Below are 21,200 nucleotides of genomic sequence, written 5' to 3'. Positions count from 1 at the left end.
AAAATTCGTGTTAGCATTATTAATCTTACTTTTTCGGTCATATTTAATAATATATATATATATATATATATTATTAAATATATATATATATATATATATATTATTAAATATAATATATATATATATATATATATATATATATATATATATATATATATATATATATATATATATATATATATATATATATATATATATATATATATATATACAGAGCACCACTTGGTTTCCGAACCCCTTGGGGACGAGACCCGTCGGTTAACATGTAAGTTCGTATACGAGAAATAGAGGGGAAAAATAAACTAGAAATGTAAAAAGATATTTTTCCGAAAAATTTATGAAAAAAACTCTAGGGAAAAAAATCGTCAGGTTCATGGCGTAAATGCGACCGTGTTTTGTTTGTACTCATCAATAAGTGAAGTCCTGATCCGCTTTATAAAAGTCCTTAATTGTTCCTAACTGATTATTAAGACGTCTGGCAAACATCCTCTGGATGTTTCCTGCCAGCCTGCAGGCACATCCTGCCTAAAATATACGATGATGTACAGTACTGTACATTTAAGAAACAAATCTGGGTCACAGGTCTGTGGAGTGTGGTTAGGCTTACGGAGTCAGCCGGTCCCTCCCCCACCACCAACACACCTCCCCCTCTCCCCCCCACCACCAACACACCTCCCCCTCTCCCCCCACCACCGACACACCTCCCCCTCTCCCCCCACCACCGACACACCACCCCCACCCCCCACCCCAAACCCATACACACACACACACACACTCTCTCAAAGGTCACGTGGTTCACAGTTCACTTCAACACCCATATATCGCTTCCTGCCTGCCTGCCTCCTTCCCACCCTGCCAGCCTGCCTGCCTCCTTCCCACCCTGCCAGCCTGCTTCCTTCCCAGCCTGCCTCCTTCCCAGCCTGCCAGCCTGCCTCCTTCCCAGCCTGCCTCCTTTCCAGCCTGCCTCCTTCCCAGCCTGCCTCCTTCCCAGCCTGCCAGCCTGCCTCCTTCCCAGCCTGCCAGCCTGCCTCCTTCCCAGCCTGCCAGCCTGCCTCCTTCCCAGCCTGCCAGCCTGCCTCCTTCCCAGCCTGCCAGCCTGCCTCCTTCCCAGCCTGCCAGCCTGCCTCCTTCCCAGCCTGCCAGCCTGCCTGCCTGCCTCCTTCCCAGCCTGCCAGCCTGCTTCCTTCCCAGCCTGCCTCCTTCCCAGCCTGCCTCCTTCCCAGCCTGCCTTCTTCCCAGCCTGCCTCCTTCCCAGCCTGCCTCCTTCCCAGCCTGCCAGCCAGCCTGCCTGCCAGCCTGCTTCCTTCCCAGCCTGCCTCCTTCCCAGCCTGCCTGCCTGCCTCCTTCCCAGCCTGCCTCCTTCCCAGCCTGCCAGCCTGCCTCCTTCCCAGCCTGCCAGCCTGCCTCCTTCCCAGCCTGCCAGCCTGCCTCCTTCCCAGCCTGCCAGCCTGCCTCCTTCCCAGCCTGCCAGCCAGCCAGCCAGCCAGCCTGCCTGCCAGCCTGCCTGCCTGCCAGCCTGCTTCCTTTCCAGCCAGCCTGCCTCCCCCCCTGCCATCATGCTAACGGGTAGTGTGTGTTAGGCTTATCTTCGGGAATGAGCCGGTCTCACCCCCACCACCAACAAACCACCCGCCCCCCTACATCCCATCTCTCAAGGTCACGCGGTTCAACCGCGTGACTACCACTCACTCCCTGCCTGCAAGCTAGCCTGCCTGCCTGCAAGCTAGCCTGCCTGCCTGTGCCTGCCAGCCTGCCTTTCCCTCCCTAATTCTCACTACTTCCATCCCTTCCTGCCTACCTCCTAGCATCTCTCCCTACCTCCCCCTCCCTCTTAGCATCTCTCCCTACCTCCTAACATCTCTCCCTACCTCCCCCTCCCTCCTAGCATCTCTCTCCCCCCCTCTCTCACTGATTCTCCCCCCCCCCCTCATTCATACTGCCTCCCACCTAAGTTCCATCGTCCATCCACCCACCAGTCAGCCATCACTGACGCAATGCGTGCATTTGGAGCCAACATGGTGCACAGATGTTTCTTGATTGTGCAGATATGTAAAACAAAAGCACAGAATGAACATTCCAGCCTTATGGCAATTCAAAATAATAGGAATAATAGGCCGTGAATCTGTGAAGTCACAGTGGGCAAACTGGACCATCTCCCACCCACCACCACAAGCCGGCGTGACGCTTGGTGGACCCCTTCCTACCCGAACTTTGTTCGGGTAGCATGACTCCCCAACCCCAATCGGGAAACTGGAAGTTTCGGATAACTAAAGTTCGGAAACCAAGTGGTGATCTGTATATATATATAATAAAATATAAAGTAACGAACCATAACGATACCATAAACCATAACGAACCACTAAGCTGGTATAGTGAGTCCAGACAGTAAAAGGTGGTCACACAGAGTCCACAGACGATACTACCTCCCTCCCCACCAAGATTACTCCTCCCACCACAGTGCTAATTATCACCACACTCCTTCTATTATGAGAATCCTGGTCATTTTTATCACAGGGCATATTCTGTAATACTATCATCGCTAAATAATAGCATGTACATGTATATTTTTTACATTTTTAGGTGATGCTGTGGTGATAAGTTGAACAGCAGTGCTGTGAGATCATGCTGCATGCGCCAGCCTTGGTTGCTCACTCAGTACTGAGGCTCTCACACCCGGATATGTTACCCCACAATTTGATTTTTCAAGATGACGTGTGTTTACTATCGGCCGTAGCTGGACTATAGCTGCCCCTATCCCTTGCGGGGCATTTAAAATCACTTGCTAGACCCTCAATCGTACATGTGTGATGTGTGCAATTTCGTGACAGTTACTCCCATCGTATATGTATGCATTGTGCGGTTTAATGGTTAATCCATTTCTCCAGTTGGGTCACAAATGAAAGGTATCGGGTTCAATTCTTCCAGTATGAGAGAAGCATTTGGGCAATATTTCTTTCACCTAGTGCTTCTATTCACTGAGTAGTAATTAGGTTATAAGAGTTATACAACTGGTGTGGGTTGTATCCTGGAAAGATTAGTAGTTGGCTTAGAGGGACAACAATAAGCCTAACAAGCTTCTTGTCCTCAACTGTGGGAACCGAACTGTTTAACACTTTCGCGCTTTAGATTAGAGATAACTCGTCGCCGTTTTTTCTTACGATTCCGCATAACAGCCTACTTTTCTCACCCATCGAAAAAATATTTCTATAAATTCCATTTTTTAACCGAAATGGATGGGGATACTCTCAGATTTTTCTCTATGAAATTCCCGTTCTCCCTCACCGAACACATGGCATCTCGGCCTACCCGGTCACGTGGTATACCACATGTTCCCGACATAGATGCCAGCGCAGCTCCTCCTGCTGACGCGGCAGTTTCAACACCCGGGCCCATCTGGTGCGAGGCGTCCTCTGTTCACCTCAACACCTCAAGCCCACTCATCAACCACAAATTCTGAAATGGACATTGAGGACATAGAACCACTTGATGTTTCTGATTTCATAGAAGATTCTACTACAAGTTTGGTGGTTCCTGTAGAAGACAATATTCCTCCAGTGCATCCAAGAAATACAAGAATTATAGATTCAGAACAACGTCTCAACTACAAGTTGACGCATGAACTCGTGCACTTGGCTAAAAAAAGAAGATGCCGTGTTTGTTTCAAGTCTGGCAAAAGGAGGGACGTGATATATGGATGTAAAACGTGTGATGTGGCACTGTGCGCTGCGCCTTGCTACACAAGGTACCACCAAAGAAAGATATTTTGGGTGGAGAAAAAATAACCACTGGCAACAGCTTCACTCCACCTAAGAAACATCAGATGAGCAACTTCAGGATCAGAAGCCTGAAGATGGTGGAGTGAAGAAAAAATGCTCAACTGTTGATCTTCAATCAACATAGACAGGGTAAGTACACCTATTTGGAATTTTTTATCATCTATAAGAAGTTATATTATATACGTTTTGTAGAGAATTTATTTGCGAATTTTTTGGTACCAGAATGAATATTATATCACAAACTTCTATGAGTAAAAAAAAAAACACAAAGTATGTTTGGGGGTGTGGCGGGTGTGGCTCTGGGTGTGGCGGCCGTGTGGCAGTGGGTTCCCTTTAGCCGTTGATATATCCAACACGTGGGAAATATTTGTATGTGTTATGTATATGTCTGTGTAGGGAATTTTACTGCGATCACTGTCATACAAATTATAAAATGTTTCAACAAGTATAAACATGACAAACATCAAACGAACGAAAACAATGCGTTCGTTTCTGCCGCGAACGCATACTGAGCGACGTGGTTCTATATTTGGCGCTTCTCTTACATATGCTTTGTACAAATGTTATACATTTCATCTTATAGAAAATTTTATTGCGAACACATTGGTATAAAAAAGAAATACGTACATAGAAAAGTAGGGTCAGGAAACGTATAAATGTATAAACTTTCCAAGCATGATTTCCCCCCCTGTGTTTTCGCCAGTGCGCTCGCGGCTAACTACTCTCCACTTCACACACTCTTGCGGGTGGGCAATTACCTATATTAAACATTCATATGCATATGTCCGTGTAGAGAATTTTATTGCGATTCCAATGATACCAAAATTAGCGATGTAGGACAACTGTAGGCTTCGCAACCATTAAGAGAGTGGAAACATTTTGTTGCTGTTTGGCGCTCTCGGCGAGTGATCTGCATAGTTTTTTATTTGGTGTTGATACTCCTTATGCTTGGGCGGCATTTTATAGGTATGCTCTTATAGACAATTTCATTGCGAACACAGTGATACCAAATTTAAATACATGCGCTTTCAATTATTGTCAGGACAGTCAAAAGAGTGTACACTTTTTCGGTCTTACCGCGTAGGCGCGCGAAGTGCCGAAAGCATCTGGGGTATTGATTTTTTTTGAGCGCCGAGAGCGCGAAAGTGTTAATTGATGTGCGTACTTACTTGCAGGTAGCTGGCCCTGACCCTGGCTATGGAGCCACCTCTTTAATGATGGTTGCCAGTGCTATGACCATCTTGCAAGAAAAGGACCTTTGCACAGGGAGGTAAGTCAATATTTGGTATCTTGACATAAAAAAATAATTGTTGCTTAGATACTGTATTTCTTTCAGGAGAATTGATAAGCTTTAGAATTCTTCGTGAAATTGACCATTTATGAACTCTCTTTCTGGGAACCGCCCCATCGGCTCCCTGAAGTTATCAGACTAGGAAGGGTTGGGCTAGTGGAAGGTCTTACTACCGAAGAGAATGTCTGTGACTACACAAGAATTTGCAGGTACGAAAAAGGGAAAGATTGACCCTTGAGAATCGCCCTGAATTATGCTAAACAGATGAAAGAAGTACTAAGAAATGTTAGGAAGTGATGAAGAAGGGAATTTCTGGTCATTATGACAAGATTTTTCAAAGAGAACAGAGAAGCTGAAACTGAATCTCATTGAGGCTTCACACTAGAGATGCTATACCGATGATGATACTTTTCAAAACGCTTGTGCTATCTAGAGTGGAGTACTGCTGCACAATGACAGCCCCTTTCAAAGCTGGAGAAATTGCTGACCTAGAGAGCGTGCAGAGATCCTTTACTGCTAGAATCCACTCAGTAAAACATCTAAATTACTGGGACCGACTAAAGAGCCTAAATCTGTACTCCCTTGAGCGCAGGCGGGAGAGATATATAATAATTTACACGTGGAAAATAATTGAGGGTGTAACAAACTAGGCTGTTGTAAGAATTATCCAGAGTGGTTTATCGACAAAAGAGAATGGGAAGCTGAGCCGCATGGTGACCTGACCCCCAGGGGAATTCGCGGTGGAAATAACCAACGCTTTGTTCATAGCTGCGTATAATAAATCATCCTATAGTATTCAGTAATTTAGAGAAATTAGCCTTTATTCATTTTGCATTAAAATTGTATTGTATAATAGTACTGGATACAATATCAAGAGTATTCTAATTATTGAGTTTAAGTCACCATCAGTGACGTCACGAATCAGATCTAACTTTTAAAGCGGAGTGACCGGCGGTCATAGGTCATCAGGGGTTGACAGGTCTACTATTTCTCAAAGTTTTAATAACCATTTTTGTGATCGGGAACAGCTCTGCCGTTAGATGTTTGTAATTTAATTCAGTAAAATAATTCAACCAGTCTGGATCAATTAAGTACAACAGAGGTTAATTGTTATAACTTAAACCTTGCTAGTAACTGGGTAGGACTTTGACTGACTAGGCGGAAGGATACAATACTCTGTCTGGGGTAGTCCAGACAAGGAAAAAAATCAGTGTGGTCACGGAAGCAGCTAGGAGAGGTCAAACATCTTACCTCTCCCCTAGACCAGCCAAGACATCCAGCTGGTCGCCCAAGGTATAGTTGCTATTGTTAATTATAGAAATAGTCTTCTCATTTGCCACTCAGGTCAAGTAGGGAGTGTTAAAGTAATAGGGAGTGAACATATTTAGATTTTGTTTTAGTTTTCTTTTAATAAATTAAATTTGTTATTAATTTGCATTTTATTGTTTCCATGTGTTTTATGTGTATACTTGTCCTGGTCACGTGGTCCACACGAGGCAGAGTTGCATTGGGCGCCGATTCTAACATCGAATCGGAATTATCATTACCGTGTAATTTATTCCACACTCAAGGTCATCGTTTATAGTGGGGATCAAGCCCCTAGGTTGATTAATTAGCGTGATCGATCCAGACCTCGATCATTGCTCTTGTATTACTGGTCTGGTGGTGGCAGCAGAGGTGACTCTAGGGTTTTGTTCAGAGCTTAGGTCACGTCATACTGGGTGTAGAATCCTAAGTCGGTCAATCGTCTTAGGACCATGTGGCGTGGAGTTGGCTTTGGTAAAAGTTTTGGAGTCCCTGGGTTTAGAAATAAAAGCAAGAATACGGGTAGAGGGCAAAGAAAGAAGGAAGTAAAGAGAGAGGACCCCAACCCGTGTTACAATGGTGCACAGCGGTGGTTTCAACAATTTTGTTTGAAATTGTTGAAAGGCTCACGCGTCTAGCCGTTCGAACACGTGCGCGGATGCTAAGGAGACAGCCGCGGGCCAGGATTAGCAGTGCGCCCCACAAGTGCGTTTGAGTGGGGATTGGCGAATCTTGGGTCATGCGGGCTGATATGATTAAGGTTAGTTAGTAAGATTAGGCTATTAAAATTAGATTTATTGAAAAGGAGACCGCTCCGAGTTGATTGGACTGGGTACCATACTCGACCCATTGCAATTAATTCAGAGGTGTTGGGAGCCACCATACTCTCAACAGCAGTTCCTTGAGGGCTGTCGGGGGCGGATATATCTGTGGGACGCCAGTAGATAGTCCGAGGGCGTTATTAGACGACCCAAAACGCTAAGGAAAAACGTAATCCGTGAAGGGCGTTGCGGCCTCCGAGGGACGGACTAGTAAACTACCTAGCAGCGATTCAACAACTAAGTGATCGCACACTTAGTGGAGGTTGAGTCGTCCCTAGTCATAATTGTTGCTGAAAGCTGCGTGTCACTCTGTTGGAACCTAGATGGTGTGGCCTCTAGGCTAGGTGTGGTACGGCGAGCCGGTAGGAACGATTATAAGATTAAGTCGAGTGCATTTTTTTAATTAAGTATACTTAAATTTATAAAGTAATTTCCGTTTATTTGCGTTGTTCTAGATTAATTTTTTTTTTCCCTAAATTCAATCCCCGGTTAAAAATTTTTTTTTATCAAAGTGTTTAGCGTTTTCTTGCATATTAGGCTAAGTGCGTACATTTTTTTGCTATTCCCTGTTGTATTAGTCTAAGTCAGAGGCGTTGTTGCTAGAGTGTAGTTAATCCTCTGGACTTAGGGCTATATGTCGGTCACGATAGATAAGTGAAGGAGTTTAAGGGATAGTAAGTTGCGTGTAAATGTTATTTGTCCGCGGAATATTTCTAAGTATTTTGGGATAAGTTTTCGGCTAAGTCAATGTCGGAAACTCGTTAACTGTAAGTAATTTGTATTCGTGGGTCACGTGTATGATCTGGGCGTCATTAGGATTCCCCAGTCGATGCGCGTGATATTTTCTAGTTTTTACCAGTAAGACGGTAGAATTGTGTTTGTAGACTTAGAATTCTGTTTTCAGTAGAAACGTAGGTGGAAAATTTTCTAAGTCCAGCTTGGGCTAGAATCTGACTTTTTTGGCGAAAATTCTAATTTTCATGTTTCGTGGATATTCTGGGGTCAGTATTGCTCTCTAGTGCGCGCAAGGGACGTAATTCTGTCCGTAAGCATTAAACAGTGATAATTACATTTTTGCCGAATTTAGTTATTTTTCGAGAAAATCGTGTTGTAATTTTGTCAGAGTCCATTTGAGGTGAAAATCTCTGATTTTGACGAAAATTCGAATTAATGAGTGTTGAAACCGCCCGAAGTGTCAGTATTGTTCTGTATACAACGTCAGTATTAAATAATAACGTATTTATATCTGGGAACGAGAAACCCGAATTTTTGTGAATTAAAGGAGTTTTGTGATATTTGGGGTGATAGAATATTTTTTCCCTCAGAGTCAGGAAAATTGGCAGAGTCCAGCAATGGAGTAAAAACGCAGTTTTTGATAAAAATTCAATTTTTAGTAAGCATTTATAGGTCCTGGGTGTCTATATTAATCGCTAGAGCGATTTACTAACGTAAAACTAGTTATTTTCCTTCAGAACAAAGATTTTGATTTTTCAGCGTTTAAGCGAAAAAGCGCGGGACTTAGTTTTTTTTTCAGCGCAGCTGGTCCCGCTCCATCAGTCATCAGTGGCCACGCTGCTCACTTCAAGTGCGTTTAGTATTCAAGTACAGTAAATATTCTTTATTAATCCATCACGAGTGCTGCGCGTTAGTGGCGTTATCATTTAAATTGTTTTATATAAATTAGATTCTTTAATTTTTTTTAACGTAAAGGACTTAGGTTTCAGCAATAGAACTGCGGGATATTTCACGGTCAGACACGAGTGCGGGGCAGACACTCATTCATTGGATTCACTTCAGCGATTCTCTCGATAAATCGTTGTATTTCCTATTTTGGGAATTTAGTAGTTTTCTCTTAGAATAGAGTTGCGATTTTTTTTTTTTATTATTTGTGTAAGATCACGGTTGTAGTGAGTCCGGGTCGAGGGTGTACTAAAGGGTAGTTTAGAAGAGACGTGGCACACCAGGAATCACAGAAAATGTTTAACCCAGATAATGACCAGTCAGTGGGGACCAGTGGGAGTGGAAGTGGAAGTGTAGAGGACAGCACCTCTTCCGACACCACTGGGGACCACCTAGGTACACCTCATCCGTCACTACAACAACACCAACCCCATCCTCAATTCCCATACCAACCCCATCCTCAGTTCCCATACCAACCCTTCCCCCAACCCCAGGCCACTCCATACCCATTCCAACCCCAGGCCACCCCATACCCATACCAACCCCAGGCCACCCCATACCCATACCAACCCCAGGCCACCCCATACCCATACCAACCCCAGGCCACCCCATACCCATACCAACCCCAGGCCACCCCATACCCATACCCATTCCAACCCCAGGCCACCCCATACCCACCCCAACCCCAATCCACACCCCAGCCTGAGGTCACCCACACCATACCTCAACCCCAACCTCAACCCACACCCCAACCCGAGGCCACCCACACCATACCTCAACCCCAACCTCCATCCACACCCCAGCCTGAGGTCACCCACACCATACCTCAACCCCAACCTCAATCCACACTCCAACCCCAGGCCACCCACACCATACCTCAACCCCAACCCCAGGCCGCCACAGCCTTAGACAGGCAGATGCGCACGGAGACGCCGGGCACTCAGTTGTCGCCATACGTAGAGGCGTTAAGTAAAGGCGAGGGAGCCAAGCCGAGGAACTGTGGCGCGGGTTCATCAGGCGGGAAGCAGCCCTCAGCTGCAAGTTCGAGCCACCCTGCGCGGGGTAACAACAGAGATCCGCGGAGGTGTTACTCCTGCTGGAAGCGCGGGCATATACAGAGGGATTGCGAAGTCACTCCTACGAAAGCATGAAAGCAGGCTCCTAGTGATGGTAGGCCTACGTTTGAGGTGAAAGTGGAAGGTGTGAGATTGACAGCTTTTGTTGATACAGGAAGCCAGGCAACAGTAATTAAAAAGTCAGCCTTCAGCAATTTTAAGTATACACGTCTTCAACGTTGCGCAAAGACATTAACAGCAGTCAATGGGGAAAAGATTGAGATCGTAGGTCAAGGTACAGTTAATTTTGAGATTGATGGGGAATTGCAGCCTCACACATGTACGATCGTAGAGAACCTTGATTTTCCTGGTCACATCTTAATGGGAACTGATTTTCTGTCGCGATTTAATTATTCCTTGTCTGCTCAAAAAGGGGCTAGGAACTGCAGGTTGCAGTTGGGACAGACTTCCTACCCAGTGGAGATGATCGACCATCCCCCAGTTGTAGCTTCAATTAAGAGGAAGCTGAAATATAATGCGCACTATCCAAAATTGATTTTTAAGTCTCTTCCAGACACAGTTAAGAGGTCATGCGCATTGCATGCATTGACTAAACAGAGTTGCCCACCACATTCTGTTAAATTTATTAAAGTAGCCGTGGGACGTCACATACAACCAGGTACCACCCTTCAGGTGGCTGGGAGATGTGATAGTTTATTAATTCCTCATCACTTAGTTGTAGTGCTCGATAAAGGTGCACTCATTCCAGTTGTCAATCTTTCACATAAGACTTTTCGCTTCAGGGCAGGTGATAGGGTATCTCAGGGAACCATGGTGGAGGACACAGAAATCTTTCACCATGAGTCAGCTGAGACGCCAGCCGTCACTGCACAATGTAGTGCACTGAATATGTTGAATACTAAAACACCATCCACAGGACAATACGAGACGAGAAATGTTGCACAGAATGTTGAGGAAGTGGAAAAATTAATTTCAGCACTTGATTTGCAACATGTTGCACAGGCAGATAGGAAGGCACTGAGAGGAGTTTTACGAAAATTCCCGAAATTGTTTGCGACAGAGGATGACCAGATTGGTCTCCTTGATAAGATCGAGCACACCATTCCAACTGGTGACCATTTGCCTGTGTACACAAGACAGTGGAGGTTGCCGGAACAGGCAAAGAACATTATCAGGGAGGAGTGCCAGAAAATGTTGAGACAGGGCGTAATAGAGCCTAGTACGTCACCATGGCTCTCTCCTGTTGTGCTAGTTCGGAAACCGGACGGTAGTTATCGTTTCTGTGTTGACTACCGGAAGGTGAACGAACTAACTAAGGGTGATGTGTATCCGTTGCCCCGAATACAGGAGATAATAGATCAATTTGGTGCTGCTAAGTATTTCTCAACTCTTGACGCAAAATCGGCGTATTGGGCGATCCCGGTGGCAGAACAGGATAGGGAAAAAACAGCATTCTCGGATGGTAGGCACACTTATCAATTCCGTAGGATGCCGTTTGGTTTGAAGACAGCGCCTTCGTCGTTTCAGAGGGCCATCAACTTTATCCTTAGTCCGGTACTGGGTAGGCATTCTTTAGCGTACCTGGATGATGTTGTGATATATTCCAGGACGTTTGAGGAACACCTACAGGACTTGACTGAGACTTTGAAATTGTTAGATCAGGCAGGTTTCAGGCTGAATGTTCAGAAGTGCACCTTGGCGGCTCAGAAATTCAAATTTCTGGGGTTCCAGGTGTGCCCAGACGGTATCCGACCTGACCCAGATTCTTGCCGCGCCATTGCTGACATGCCTATTCCAAGGACAGCAAAGGACGTGCGTAGGTTTTTGGGGGCGGCCGGATATTTTCGTCGTCACATTGAAGGTTTCGCTGGCATTTCAGCACCCCTGACTGATCTGACAAAGAAAAATGCGAAGTTTGTGTGGAAATCAGAACATGACGAGGCCTATCGCAAACTGAAAGACCAACTAATCACGACACCGGTATTGGCTATTCCTGATTTTGATAAAGAGTGGGAAGTGCACACTGACGCCAGCGGTATTGCTATTGGCGGGTGCTTAATTCAGCGAGACGCAGATAATTTACCCCATCCAGTAGCCTATTTCAGTAGGAAGGTCAAAGGACCTGAAGTTCGTTATTCAGCTACGGATCGGGAGGCACTGGCAGTAGTAGAATCAGTTAGGTATTTCGAGCCTTACCTATTTCAGCGGCATTTTGTAATCTACACAGACCATCGAGCGTTAACACACATATTTAAGAAGCGAACAAAATGCCCACGAATGTCACGCTGGTCTCACGAACTTTCGGCCCACTCGTTCCAGATTTTGTACAAGCCTGGTCCAGCCCATGTTGTGCCAGATACGCTAAGTAGAAATATAGCGGCAATGCAGATTAATGAAAATATTGAAACCATTCCATCGGATAAAATGAGAAAATACCAGATGAACGAGCCGAGATGGAAAGAGATTATTGAGTATTTAGAGGGAGGAAAATACCCGAAAAAGAAAAAGAATTTACCTATTCATGATTTTGAGATGAAACAGGGCGTCCTGTATTATGTTAATAGCCAGAATGATAGGGCAGTATTTCAGCTAGTTATTCCGGACGCGTTGCGGTCATCAGCGTTAAAGCTTGCACATGCTTCAAAAATTGCAGGGCATCCGGGGATCTTTAAAACGCACTTAAAAGCAAAGTCTCTATTTTATTTTCCAGGATTACTTTCTGAGGTAATCAATTTCGTGAAGTCGTGCCCTCGTTGCCAGAGGAGGAAAGGTACCCTTAAGGTACAAGCCCCACTTCAGGAATTCCCTGAAATTCGTGAACCGTTAGATCGTGTGGGGGCCGATCTGATTGATTTACACCACAGTCATTCAGGTAACAGATATGTGTTGGTGCTAGTTGACCATCTGTCTAGATACACTACACTAGTTGCATTACCTCAGAAGGATTCTCGTACGGTTGCAGATGCGTTCTTGCGTAGGTTCGTTACTGTATTCGGACCTCCTAAAGTTTTAGTCTCTGACCGGGGTCAAGAATTCAATGGGAATATATTTAGAGAAGTTTGTAAGATTTTAGAGACAACTTCGGCTTTTACAACGGCCTACCACCCACAAGCAAACGGAATGACGGAACGGACTAATCGTTCAGTCAAGGATATGCTTGCAATCCTTGCTGAACATGATGCAAACACCTGGGATGAACACCTACCCTATGTTCAGTTCGCCTTGAATACTGCCATCCACCAATCAATTAACACCCAACCACTTCATTTGTTTACTGGTAATTCATGCAATTTCCCCTCAGGTCTGCTTAACAGACATAATGTTGCATACGGGGAGGACTATCCTTCAGAGGTCCTTGAAAAAATGAGAAATGCATGGAATATTGCAGCTGAAGCGTCCAAGAAGGCACGGACTCGGTATGCTCATTTTTATGACAAGAAAGTGCGCCCTCTTGAGTTGACGGAAGGAAGCCTCGTATTGAGAGTGAATGAGGCTGCGCCCGCCAATCAGAGCAGGAAACTAGCTCCGAGGTGGCGAGGACCATATAGAGTAATTAAAAGGGCGGGGCCGGTTAATCTTGTTATAAAAGGAGTGTTCGAGGACCAGGTGGAAAGGACAATTCACGTAAATAAATTGAAACATTATCATGCTAGAGAGGAATTAGAACTGCCTTCAGCGGGTCTAGTTCCTGACTCAGCAGTGCTGACTCATGGCTTCACCGACGAGTCAGAAGATGAGGATGACCCTCTGTCATCGCTCATCAGTAGTCAGGTGCAGTCTCGCCACCCTATGGTGACGAGATCTCGCGCTATACAGTAAAGTAACTTCCCTAGTTAGTATAATTTAGTGTTCATTAGATTTTCCTGTAAAGGCAATGAGATGTACTATGTCTATACTTGACTCAGGTAGCAACTTTTACCGTGCTCTGGGGTTCCACCTCCACCAAACCCAGAGTATATCTATGCTTCCGCTGTGTTGTGTCTGTCTGTTCCCAGGTCTGATTGGTACACCGACCCAGTTGTTCCAGCCACACGTGAACCCTTGTCTGTAAAGACCGAGGGGGGAGGCACGTTACACAAAGCCCTCCCCCCACTAGACCCAGTAACCCATACATCAGTTACTTTGGGGATGAGTGACTGTCCAAGAGTCACCCGGCCGACGCCTCACGTCACTAACGAGGTTGTCAGGGCCAGCGAGCTGTCCACATTATAGCAGTCACCGGAGGTGCCATACAACGCCGGGGTAGCTGTCTCGAGATCACCACTACCCACCTGCTGCGTCATCAAGACTGCAGCCATTCCAGCAGTGTTGGAGGAGAGGTCAAGAAATGGAAAGCGCGTAGCAGTACTCAAGAGTTTCGCCGGAAGATTAACGATTACGTCATCTGAAGTAACAAGAAAGCGGAAATAAGGCGGTCACAGGTGGAAGGCACGGTTTCCCTACAGAGTACCGGGACTCGCCAATAGAAGGTCGCAAAATTGTCTCCTTTGGCCTAAAGTCGGCGGTACGAGGGTATACACAGTTGGTGTTTACGGCCTAGTAACCTGGTGACATCAAGAAACGCCTGAGATGACGTGAGCAATGATGGAAGACGAGATTCACCTGTTCTGCAAACAAGCAACCCGCGTCTACGACCTTCTGACACCACTCCTGCTATGAGACACCGTTGGTACATCCAGTCCTGCTCTGCTGTGGTCATCTGCGCCGTCAAGTTTAACATCAAGACTGCCGTGTGAACTGTGATTGATATGAAGGCGTGTGGACTGTCGAGAGCAAGATTAATGGCCGAAGTAACAGTATTCTACAGCTGTCACTTGGCACTCAGCTCTACTACACTCTGTCGTCATTCAGGAGTACCGGATGGGAGTACAAGAGGACCAGGTATTGATGTCTACACATGAAGAAGCAAGATCGACACCGTCATCGTCAGCGACTACATTCAGCATCCAGCAGCATCGATTTTTTTTTTCGATTACTCAATATGAACAATTGATACAAACAACAAAGTTGGCTCTGAACATCTGTGTAAAGAACATCTGGACACTTTTGTTTAAATGTTGAAAAACAGAGTTAGAATCAATTCTTTATAAATGTTGAAAAACAGATTTAAAATAATTCTGGTATAATATATGAAAATTTAACTATAAATTGGTCAGTAATCAAAATCGAAGCCCCTGTGTAATTGTCTCAGCCCAGAACAAACGGTTATGGAAAATTATGTTGTGCTATTTTTTTCAGAATGTTTGAACACAGGAGAGGCGGACCAATATAAACATTGACACTTCTAGTGAGTGAGAACACTTGGCTGTACAGTCAGCTGAAACCTGTGATATAGTATAGGAATTTTTTTTTATATTTTTAGATACATGTAATAAACGTTAGGTGTGTTCCTGACATTGATGGGGAGTGGTTAGTACACGGATGTGAACTTGATAGTTCCGTAGTACGCTCCCGGATGACAAAGTTCAGTCTGAACTTATAACTTTAATGTTTGTTTGAGCACGGTGTGGCCGGCTCTAGGGGACACATGGACTTGGCTAGTGAAGAGCCAAGAGAGTTTAATAGCTAGTTTTTGATGGTAGAGTAGGGACATGTTATTTAGCTATGTCAGTAAGGATAGGATGTATGTTTCCTGATGTTGGAGGATTGCTGTCAGTTGACAGCTGAGAAATTTATGAAATATGAACATGTTCATTATGATGTTGGACTATTATTTGTCAAATTTTATTAGTTAGGTTAGCTTTTGTTTGTGGCATGAGTTGAATTGTGGGTTTGGATACTAAACCTCGTGAATTTTAACAAATTAACAAGGTTTACTAAGTGCTTGTGCGGGGGGGTTGTAACAAACTAGGCTGTTGTAAGAATTATCCAGAGTGGTTTATCGACAAAAGAGAATGGGAAGCTGAGCCGCATGGTGACCTGACCCCCAGGGGAATTCGCGGTGGAAATAACCAACGCTTTGTTCATAGCTGCGTATAATAAATCATCCTATAGTATTCAGTAATTTAGAGAAATTAGCCTTTATTCATTTTGCATTAAAATTGTATTGTATAATAGTACTGGATACAATATCAAGAGTATTCTAATTATTGAGTTTAAGTCACCATCAGTGACGTCACGAATCAGATCTAACTTTTAAAGCGGAGTGACCGGCGGTCATAGGTCATCAGGGGTTGACAGGTCTACTATTTCTCAAAGTTTTAATAACCATTTTTGTGATCGGGAACAGCTCTGCCGTTAGATGTTTGTAATTTAATTCAGTAAAATAATTCAACCAGTCTGGATCAATTAAGTACAACAGAGGTTAATTGTTATAACTTAAACCTTGCTAGTAACTGGGTAGGACTTTGACTGACTAGGCGGAAGGATACAATACTCTGTCTGGGGTAGTCCAGACAAGGAAAAAAATCAGTGTGGTCACGGAAGCAGCTAGGAGAGGTCAAACATCTTACCTCTCCCCTAGACCAGCCAAGACATCCAGCTGGTCGCCCAAGGTATAGTTGCTATTGTTAATTATAGAAATAGTCTTCTCATTTGCCACTCAGGTCAAGTAGGGAGTGTTAAAGTAATAGGGAGTGAACATATTTAGATTTTGTTTTAGTTTTCTTTTAATAAATTAAATTTGTTATTAATTTGCATTTTATTGTTTCCATGTGTTTTATGTGTATACTTGTCCTGGTCACGTGGTCCACACGAGGCAGAGTTGCATTGGGCGCCGATTCTAACATCGAATCGGAATTATCATTACCGTGTAATTTATTCCACACTCAAGGTCATCGTTTATAGTGGGGATCAAGCCCCTAGGTTGATTAATTAGCGTGATCGATCCAGACCTCGATCATTGCTCTTGTATTACTGGTCTGGTGGTGGCAGCAGAGGTGACTCTAGGGTTTTGTTCAGAGCTTAGGTCACGTCATACTGGGTGTAGAATCCTAAGTCGGTCAATCGTCTTAGGACCACGTGGCGTGGAGTTGGCTTTGGTAAAAGTTTTGGAGTCCCTGGGTTTAGAAATAAAAGCAAGAATACGGGTAGAGGGCAAAGAAAGAAGGAAGTAAAGAGAGAGGACCCCAACCCGTGTTACAAGGGGCTGGTCCCAAACCTGCACACAGAAATAACACCACATGAGACCAGAAGGCATGGCAGGATGTGCAGAATACCCCCGTTGAAAAGCAGAGGTGCAACAGGTACTCTGAGAGAGAACTCTATCAACATCAGAGGCCCGAGACTGTTCAACACGCTTCCACTACACATAAGGGGCATAACTGGCAAACCCCTCACAGTGTTCAAGAGAGAACTGGATAAGCACCTCCAAAGGATACCTGATCAACCAGGCTGTGACTCATACGTCAGGCTGCGAGCAGCCGCGTCTAACAGCCTGGTTGATCAGTCCAGCTACCAGGAGGCCTGGTCGACGACCGGGCCGCGGGGACACTAAGCCCCGGAAGCACCTCAAGGTAGCCTCAAGGTAGGTAGGTAAGGTAAGGAGGCAAAACGTCTAAATGAGAGCAGGAACAAAGAAGAAATTAATTCTTTTTCTACAAGGTGATAGGGGTAGGCAAGCCAGTAAAATGGTACAAAAAGGCAAACCAACAAAATCACTAGAGAAAGGGGGTTGAAGAATAAGGAGAGAGAGAGAGAGCATGTTCGTGAAAATTGTATACACCAACATATATGAAGTGAGATCAAAGATACTGGAGTTAAGTGATGTAATACAGCTGCAGATACCATACATTGTTGCTCTCACAGAGATGAAACTTGATGATGATATTTTAAATGAGGTCATATTCCCAAGGGGCTACTCAGTTTGGAGACAGGACAGAAAAATTAGGAAAGGCTTTGGCGTGGCTTTGCTGGTGAAAGAACGCCTAAAGGTAAACGAAATAGTGATTGTCAATCCACGAGAAGTTGACATAATAAGATCTGCAATCAGGATGGTAAACTATTAATCATAAATGCATATAGTCCACCACCATGCAACACATGGATGAAGGAGGAGCTGGACAATAAACGAGATGGTCTTATAACAATAACGAGAGAGATTATAGCAAGAACGGATGAAGATTGATCACGACTAGAGAGTTGGATCAGTTGGCAACTTCAACTTGAAATCCATAGACTGGGAGGCATATGAAGCAAGAACAGAGGACTTTTGGACCTGTAGATGTGTAAACCTCATCCTGGAAACATCCATGTATCATTCAAGAACCAGACACAATAAGAATTCCAGAGAACAACATAGAGCACATAGAGGGGTCTAGAAACGAAATTAAAAAAAATGCTCGAGGAGATAAGAACAAAACAGTTGGCCCAGATGTAGTTCCTCCATGGGTTTTGAGAGAATGTTCACCTGAGCTCATCATTCCACTTCAACTGATTTTTCAGGCATCCATCCCTATGCACAAGAGTCTTGGCAGATGTGTGGAAAAAGGCTAACATAGTTCCAATCTACAAAAGTGACAGCAGGGAAGACCCTCCTTCAATTATAGACTTGTATCATTGACAAGTGTAATAATCAAAATATTGGAAAGAATAATTAAAACTATGATGACCAAACCACACACTAGAAATGAAGGGACGACGACGTTTCAGTCTGTCCCGGACCATTCTCAAGTCAGTTGTGATGAGAGAAGGAGACGAAGGCAAGAAACAGGCAAGAGAGAGGTATGGAGAAGGAAATCTTAGAGGAAGAAAAAGCAAGGCAAAAGGTACGAAAGGTAAGGTGTAATAAAGAAGATAGTAATAGGAATAAGAAAGGGATCGTAAGAGAAAACAAGGGAAAGAAAAAGAAAGAAAGAAAGATAAATGGAAGGGTAAGCTTATGTTAGGTCACGTTTGTTAGAAAGTTTAGAACATTTGAGTATATACTGTGAAAGGGAAGAGTCAACAGCAACAAAGCCAGGACTCAAGTTCACGTTGGGTATGTTGTGTATCAGAGCTGATTCAACAAGATGGCGTCTGTGTAGAGTAGAGGCAGGAAAGATTATTTTGGAGGATGACCGATCAATAGGATGATTAGAATCCCTAACATGGCAGAGGAGAGCAATGTTTGTGTCTGCAGACATTACACTTCTTTTGTGTTCCTTAAGTCTGTCATTAAGTGTATGGCCAGTTTCACCAATGAATTGGAGAGGACAAGACGAACAGGAAATAGAGTAGACACCAGCAGTATTAGAAGCAGGAGGAGCAGTGTGAACTAGATTGCTACGAAGAGTGTTAGTTTGTCAAAAGGCGAGCTTTATGTCAAGAGGACGAAAGGTGTTAGTAAAAGTTTTGAGTTCAGATATAAAGGGAAGGCAGAGCACAGTGCCTAGTGTGTATATGGTTAACCCTCCTCTCTGGTGGGAGCCCCTTCGATTCCCTGGAGCTATCCAGGCTAATATGGATATTATTTGACTTTGGCATCAGTCAGTGTGAATGGAGTACACAGGCCTACTGCGGACCACTAGCCAGAATCTGGGCCCCCCTTCAGAGAGGCACTAGGAGCAGTGGCCTATAGAAATGCACGTGTGATTTGGATCTTTTATGTTTGCCATCGACCAGGCCAGGCACCCAGAAAGGTAAGCGCCACAAAAAACAAACCCCAGTTCTGGTTAACACTGCTACTAAAAGCTAAACGAGTGGACAGAACACATGCCGCACCGCTTGTCTGCTCAACTGCCCGTTCCCTGAAAGGGGAAAAGGGGGTGCCTCAGACTCCTCATGCCAGCTATCCACACCCCAGTTCTCGGTTGATGTGGCTCGGTGTCGGTCGTGTGACTCCAGTTCCTGATTGTTGTCTCAGTGCTGTGCCTTGGATTTGGTGCTGTCTCCACAGTGGTGCGTGAACTGGGAGTAAATTCACAGGTGCTCGGACTGCATGCGCTTAGGGTTTACCGCCCTTAGGTATTGGGGTTATCTTCCACAAGTCACCTTGGGTCTTTTGCTGCTCGGTGATTGGCCGCCGAGTGTACTGGGGGTTTTTCCTCCCTTGTTTACCTTGGGGTAAAAGGTAGTTTGCACTGGTAGGGGCACGGGGTGCTTCACAGCTAGTTTTCACTTATTATAGTGGCCGGCTCTGTTCCGCCTGGGTACGTTGTCCTCTTGCGGGTGTTTTCTTTTGTTTTTGTTTGTGCCTAGTGGGGGAGGATCTGCTCTTGTTTGATTTCCCCTGGCTATATTTTGGGTATATTGTTGTGTGGTGGTATCTCCTGCTTGACCCCCGTGAATGGACATGTCCCGGGGGTTCAGCTTTTAGCAGTTTGTTTGGTAGTCTTGGATGCCGATTGGCAGGTACCCTGTCTGGGCTTTCCTTAGAGGTACAGATCTAAGGGCCCCTGGGAAACCCCGCTGGGGGCACTCGGGTCTGATGGTTGCAACCCCTGGGTCCCCTCTTGCCTTGTGTGAGTTCGAGGGTTGCGCTCCCCTTGTCTCAGGGTGACTCTTATCGGTTTTGCCTCCGTCATGCTGCCTGTTGTGTCAGGACACCTTTGACCCAGAATCCTGCGAGTTTTGTTGCTTGCTCGTGACTCGGTTCACCCAGTCCACTAATGACGCTATTCGGGTGCAGGCAGCTCAGGTGTTGCACTGTAGGTCTAGGTTGGTTGCTGATCCAGAAGCCCTAAGGCTGCCCCACTTTGGTTATAGGGACTCGGTTTTGAGGATGTTAGTTGCTTAGGCCCTGGTTCTGTCTGCACCCCCTCATCCTTCCCCTGCTGTTGTTCATCCTGGCTTTCCCTTCCCCCCCAGCTCCTGGCTCCAAAGCATCTGAGGGCTTTGGGGTTGGGGCAGGGTTTAGCTGGTTTTCAGACTCTGGAAATGCCCCTTTTGGGGTGGGGACAGAGGCATTCGAGTCGGTTCCACCGGCTGTGGCTTCGGGGTCTGACCAGTTGGCTCCCTCTCTTTTCTGCCATTCTGGCTGCCTCGGCATTTTCTTTTGAGGCCGGTGCTTCCCAGTAAACACAGAAGTTTTCTGACGTTTTTATTTGATAGCAGAATGGTGACACTGTAACTATTTATATAAAAGTCGTCTTTTGAAAGTATAAAATACGTTGATTTCAGTCAATTAAATTGTATAAATTTTTAGCAAGTGTACAAAAGACTTTTTAATACATCTCTAATTTAAATTAGACACAAATACGTAATGAGTTTGTGTATGTGTGAGTGATTGAGTTTGTGCATGTGTACTCACCTAATTGTGCTTGCGGGGGTTGAGCTCTGGCTCTTTGGTCCCACCTCTCAACCGTCAATCAACTGGTATACAGGTTCCTAAGCC

The 21,200-nt window shown here is 45.0% G+C and overlaps 1 protein-coding gene across 3 annotated transcripts in view; it reads left to right on the top strand.

Moving 5' to 3' along the window:
* Positions 1–21,200, top strand: part of LOC123766697 (saccharopine dehydrogenase-like oxidoreductase) — a 356,813-nt gene that overhangs the window by 266,018 nt on the left and 69,595 nt on the right. For all 3 annotated transcript variants that reach the window (XM_069307404.1, XM_069307405.1, XM_069307406.1), the window contains one exon: positions 4,952–5,046. In XM_069307404.1, coding sequence (XP_069163505.1) covers positions 4,952–5,046 — 95 coding nt within the window. The remainder of the gene's footprint in view (positions 1–4,951; positions 5,047–21,200) is intronic.

This window comes from Procambarus clarkii, chromosome 60 (genome assembly GCF_040958095.1).
Source record: "Procambarus clarkii isolate CNS0578487 chromosome 60, FALCON_Pclarkii_2.0, whole genome shotgun sequence".
NCBI lineage: Eukaryota > Metazoa > Arthropoda > Malacostraca > Decapoda > Cambaridae > Procambarus > Procambarus clarkii.
Note: the sequence above shows the minus strand (reverse complement) of the source record. Positions and strands in the feature narration are given on the sequence as shown.